Here is a 6764-nt window from a genome sequence, read left to right on the forward strand (position 1 = left end):
TTAATAATTTTAGAATAACACGACGTCTATTAATATTCTTCAACTATACTTTGAATAACNCATGTCGGATTAAAAAACGTCGGACTATAGAGGGACAACTGTACTAAATAATTGCAGTTATTTCAATTAACTTTTATTGTTTGTACGAAAAATAAATTGATCAACATTTTCTGTATATGATCTGAAAAATGTGAAAACTTGAAACACCTGTATTATTTTGGCATTTTGAAGTGTAAACACAACTTGAACGATAAATGTAAAGTGACATAGTAAAAACGTAATGGAATATTATACTTCGAAAACATACAGAAGAAACTACATTTATCTTGAAATCTTTATCATGTTCAATTACTTTTTCAGGTGAATTTTCTTGACAGAAGTGTGAAAATGAAGGTAGTTTATTCACTTGTGTAGACAGATAATGATTCAAAAATCTATAAAACAAAATACATCTATGTAAATGAATTCGAACACAGCCTTATATTTATCATGTATTACAGTATAATCTTATCTTTCATCATTGTAGACAATTTCTACAACTTCTTGATTTGTTCGATTAATTTAATTTCTATTGTTTGTGATAACTCGAGTAGTTATTAAAACCTACTAACCTATTTTAATCCACTGCTGACTGATAACTTCGTTGGATGTATTCATCTGGTGTACAGTTATTCTACTATATCAATTACATTATATTCTAAAAATTACGTGTGAAAAATAACTAAATGTTAGTTTTTATTGTGTTTTGAAACAGAAATGTTTCGAATAATATTCCTGTAAAAAGTTTAAAAGGAATAAATTTAGTAGGGAATGACAAAGGTTTACTGATAACATTTATCTGTAAACTATAAAAGGTAAGCAAAGTTTAAAAAGAATAATAGATATATTACGGTAAAAGTGATTAATCGGTGATTAAACGTAATCACCAGTTATCTCGGTGAGTTTGATATTATATTATCATAATAATGCCAAAAGATTTGTAGGAAAAAACTATAGAACTGTAGTAAATTTACTTCTTACTAAAATAATTTTTTAAATTTTTTTCCATTGGCATTCGGTTAAATTACACCTTCTTTATATAAGCGCCTTTACTACCATCGACTAGAAATTGATGTTGCTCTTGTACATACTCAACAAGACAATTATATTCGGTACATTCTTTACTGTAATCAATTGTTCGTCACAGAGCAATAACTGGGTTTTTGTATGCAATTGTGAAAAACATTATTTCTTCGTTCTCAGTTGATAGAAATATTTATAATCAGTAGTAAATATTACAGCCGATGTATTTAGCGGATCGCCTTTTGCGTATTAATATTTTTACTTTTTAATGCTACACTTAATGCTATTCTGAGATTATCTATTCTTCGCGAGCTGCAGAAATAATTTGTAATCCTTCAATCTAGTGCTGGGTATCGTGGCTTTCGTCACAAAAACATAGCGTGTTTTCAATGTCTTAACTTGCACATTCATCTTAATTTTTAGATTGACAGTGCTTATATTTCCGTGTAGAATTTCATTTCATTCCACATAGCATAAGCTTGTTCATAAAGGTAATTACAGTATTAATGAATTTTGTTACTTTGTGACATGCTGGGTGTCCCCAAAATTGTGAAATGTTCTAACAACGCACGGGGCTCTTCTTCTGAACGTTTAGTTTACAAGAGAACGTTGTGGTATTGATATACAGAGAGCAACTTATAATTTTGGTCTGGCTTAAACTACATATTAATGAGGTCCACTTAAAAGTATTAACGAAATTTACTACCTAGACTGGAAAATACGCATAATATCTACTAAATGTAATTAATTTTGCTATATGTGAAAAAAATTTATTACTTTTACCGGATTAATAACCGGCACTTTTGTACTATTAAACCTAATTAAACACTTCCATCACAACATACGCATTTGTGGTCCTCACGTAGAAAAAAGAAAGAAAACAAGAAAGACTTATTTGTAATAAATAAATTACAATATAGTATAAAATTAGATTGTTTTGTACAAGTGTAGTGTACATAGAAGTGGAGACACGTGGAATATTATTTAATTTAATAAATTACTTAATACGTAGTTTATCAACAGAATTCTATACAATAAACAACAAATTTTATCATTTGTCAAATCATCTGTTTATTGAACTTATACCCTTTTGTTATTTAACCATTTTAATCTGTTTAATCTATAATTGTTTTTCGAATTAATTTAAATTTCGTATTTAATTAATTTAAAAATAATAATAGGTTACACAATTGCATTAACTTTGTAATCTATTATCTAAAATTGATAATAGATAAGAATTAGTTTTTTTCAATAAAAAGATAATCATAATAAAACTTTTAATGTAATTGATTATATACAATAAAAAATTATATACTGTACTTTAATTTTTATAATTAATTTTTTTAAATAGGAATGAACAGAAATACGAGTTTTTTTCTTTCTTAATTTTTTTGTATTTTCCCTGAAGCAAAAGGATTTGCATTTCTAATTTTCTTTATATTTTTAATGTAAAATATTTACATATTTCAGTACTTTTCTTTAATAATGTAACAGAAATACGTTTATAATAAATTTAATTTACACACACATCTTTATTAGAATCTTTATCCAATAAAATAATATCAAGCAAACAATTGCTTTATCTCACTTGCATACTTACTTTTTGGTAAAGTCTGTTTTTTGTCTTTCTTTCCCACCTGTAAACAATATACACGAATACAATTAGAAGGATTACAATAACAAGACTTAGAACGGTAACATAGATTTTCCATTTTACAGAAGAAATCGCAATTACTTCAGTTCGTGTGCAGAAATCACCAGACACAATTTCGGCAAAAGACAGAATAAACGAATTTCTTTGACACGAAACTTTTGAGAAATCGGCGATTTTCTGCATGTTCCTAAGCAACCAATCTTTAGTGAAACGTGAATTACAATCACAACTCCAATTGTTTACTGATAAGGAAATTTTAAATTCTTTAGAAGTGTCTATGAGATTCATTAATCCCGGAGAAAGTTCTGTTAACTGATTTTTATCTAATGACAGAAACGTTACGTGTGGAGGAAGGAAACAATCTGGAAAATTAATTAAAGAATTATTGCTTAAATTTAGATGCCTGACGTTTTCCCATCTCACAAAATCCAAATTTAACAATTCTTTTATGTAATTATTACTTAAATCGACGATGGTTGTATTTTGGAGCACAGCTTCTGGTATTTTCTTTATTCCTCTTCCAGAACAATTTAGCTTCACGTTATTATGTTCTGCAACACATTCACAATTCAGTGGACAATGATTTCCTATATTAATAAATTTTGTGTTTCCCAGGACGTTTCTTCCTTCTCCATAGCATTTCATATTGTGTATATTTGGAAACATTTTTAATGCTACATCTAAACTATACGTAAGTGTAAAAACAAACTGCTCTAGTTTGTGGTCACACGTGATTGAATTATTGTTTAAATCATAAGTAGGCATTTGAAATCCATACTTCCACTCATCCAAGTAAATTGTTCTGATTTTGCACTTAGACAAATCAATTTTCATGTCATTTGGAGTGTAAATTGGCAAATTCACTGTTTCAAAGTGATTATTTGCGAAATCTACTGTAGTCAAGTTGTATTCTGTCCAATTTATTATGGGCCATACTGTCAAACCAGCATTACTTACATCCAGGTGTCTTAGATGATTGCTTTTACCAAAAGGATGATTTCCAGAAATGTGAGTAATATTGTTGTAAGAAAGATTAAGATATAGTAAATTATTTAATGTATAGAAAATGTTTTCAGGTAAATGCTTCAGGCGATTTAATGCTAATATTAGAATTTGCAGGGATGACAAATTGAGAAAAACATCTTGTGGAAGATTTTCTAACCGATTATTCAATAGATTTATGTATTTCAGATTTGAAAGTCCATGAAATATTTTTCTCGGGAGTGTCGTTATTTTATTACCCGAAAAGGAAAAAATCGTCAGCATTTTGTTATTTTTCAGAAGATTTTCTGAAAGATGTTCAAATTGATTCAAGTCTAGATCTATGGCCGTTAAATTGATCAAGTCAGAAAATACATTTTCTTCGAGTGAAGAAAAGGAACAACCCCATGCATTTAACTCTCTCAAGTTGTGTAGTCCCTTGAAGAATCCAAACGGAATTTCTGATAATCTCTTGTGTCTATCAATATACAATGTCTTTAAATTAGAGAGACCCTTCAACATGTCACCAGGTAAATTCTTTATTTCGTTCCAACTTAAATACAAATATTCAAGTCGCGTGAGATTTCTAAAGACAAATGGAGGAAACGATTCAATGTGATTTTCACTTAGGTCCAGTTTTGTCAAATTCTGAAGGTTGTAAAATAGATCTTCCGGTAAAACTTTTAACATTCCATTCGTAATGTGTAACTCAGAAAGATTAATTAAATTCGAAAAAGGTCTTTTTTGAAATAAAGTGAAGTTATAATTTTTAATCTGCAAAGATGTTAGTAAAGGAACATTGATGAAAATCAAATGAAGTAAATCAGATGTTCTCACGCCTTGAATCACGACAGATTTCAATGATTGCAGATTAATGAAAGTTGCACTTTCGAAGTTTCTCTCATTTATTGTGTACAATATCTTCACGTTTTCGACTTTATACCCAAAGGTAAATATTCCAAAGTCCATTCCCGACATGTAACAATTACTAAAAGTTATATTTCGTACGTCTTTAACGTTCAAGCATCGCAGGAAATTAGAGTCAATGGTTTCGTGTTCGCAATTGATCAATATGGACTCATCGAATATTTCAACAGAGGAACGTTTACTTGACATATGGCAACTGTTTGCTGACGTTGTACAAGAAACGTTTCCCCAATTTTTCCAAAATTGTTCACAAGAATTTACCATTACGAATAGGAATTGTAAAAAGATAACAAACCTCATTTTGCCCAATTAGACTTCTTTTTTATTTGATCCTATAAATTTCTAGTGCCTCAAAAACAATCCACAAAAAATCACACTATTCCAGGTTGCTATTATTACTTACTTTGCTTTAGCGGTTGACAACACGATAAATTATGACGTGAAAGATATCTATTAATCATATCATATAAAAATTACGTATATATCACTGTTTTTCAATTTTTTTTATCTCGCGACACGGTTGAAGCTACAATTAAATTTCAGAAGAACACCTGAATTATAACAATTCAAAAAAAAGTGACGAGAAAGATCTCATTTTTATAATCTATTTATTAACACAAAGCACGATATATATATGATAGAGTGTGATAGAATAACGTATTACGTCAAAATAACATAAACGTCCACGTAATATTCCACGTACTACGTACCATGCTAATTATTTTCTTTTATGAGACATAAGTTACACTGTACCGCCTATTGTGGGTATTATTTTCTAAATATTTGTGTCACAGTTATACGACACAGGGCATTAATCGGTTAAAGTATTGGAAAAGTTACACAAATTGTATCATTATTTGAAGGTAAAATCATCTCAGTTTATATGCAATTAATTTACAAGAATTAAATTATTTTATAAATTGTACGATGCCTGCAAAATGTATATTTTTCTTGCGTATCTCTGTTTACTCGATAATGTCGTGTAAATTTAGTTTCATTTTCAAGTGATTAATTTATGATAAATAAAATTTTGAATTCCCAAAAGACAAAAGAAAAGATTATTTCGATAAATGAGATAATAAACATGCTCAAAGTTCATTCCTTTTTTTATTTTGAGTAACTTTTGACCCTAAAGACGTGTGTTTAGTATATTAGAAAGGAATAAATGCAAAATATTAACATATTCGTAAATAAAAATGTCGATTATCTGAAATTGGCAGAAAATTAATTTACAAAAAAAAAGACAGTGTGACAGTATTAAAGGATTAAGTTTTAAAGCAACGACAAAGACACCTGGTTGATAGTGTTTACGGGAGATACCTGTATACACAGAGGAATAACTATAGGTTAATGAGTAATGTATACATTGGCATTTATTTATATCCACTATTGTTGTTTCGCTGCAATATGAAAAGATTGTACATCTATAAATTCTCATTAGCATTCGTCTGTATGTCATTCTTGAATTTCGAAAATAATGTTAGGTAGTAAAAGGTAGAAAAAAAAAAGCTGGAAAGCACAAAGACAGTAGGTCCTGGTTATCTTTATAACATCTTCAGGTATAAAACAAACGTAACGAAATCTCAATTCAAATATTTTCCCCTGAGAAAAATTATATTTGGCAGGCACGATTCTGTTACTAACAGGAAACGTACGCACAAGAGCATGACAGTATTAACTTTATCTGGAAGGTTTATATTTTAAATTATTTATTTATTTTTATTTTCATTATTATAAAATAAATAGACAGTATAAAAATGTAAAAATACGATATAATTATTTTTTTCAATTTCCATATTCTAAAATTCACAGTAAGTGATTGTTTGAACCAATATAACTTTTAGCTATTTAATATGACTTGAGGAGACATCACTGTACTGATTACAGTAGAGCGTCGTTTATCCGAAAGTCTGTTATCCGAAACGTCAATTATCCGAAAGAATTCCAGTCGGCGAATTTAAATTTTTGCCAGTGCTGTGGCGCTGTAATCTTTGGCTATGTCTTGGGCTACTCAAATATTTTATGTTTTTGATACTAAATTAACTTCTGAAGTATAATTTTTTATTGTTTTTATATTTTTCAATATAATTATTTTGTTTGTACAAAATAAAAAAATAATTTTTAACGATACAATAGTCTT

General features: G+C 28.7%; 1 protein-coding gene across 1 annotated transcript in view; it reads right to left on the reverse strand.

Annotated features, from left to right (window-relative positions):
• Window positions 1–2637: 2637 nt before the first annotated feature.
• The window catches only part of LOC111628578, a 26780-nt gene continuing 22653 nt past the window's right edge, over window positions 2638–6764 (reverse strand). The window contains exon 2 of the mRNA XM_023372402.1: window positions 2638–4933. Within this exon, the coding sequence (XP_023228170.1) occupies window positions 2642–4933 (2292 nt within the window). The 3' untranslated portion in view covers window positions 2638–2641. The remainder of the gene's footprint in view (window positions 4934–6764) is intronic.

This window comes from Centruroides sculpturatus, unplaced genomic scaffold, assembly GCF_000671375.1.
Source record: "Centruroides sculpturatus isolate CEXI.00-Female unplaced genomic scaffold, Cexi_2.0 scaffold403, whole genome shotgun sequence".
Taxonomy (NCBI): domain Eukaryota; kingdom Metazoa; phylum Arthropoda; class Arachnida; order Scorpiones; family Buthidae; genus Centruroides; species Centruroides sculpturatus.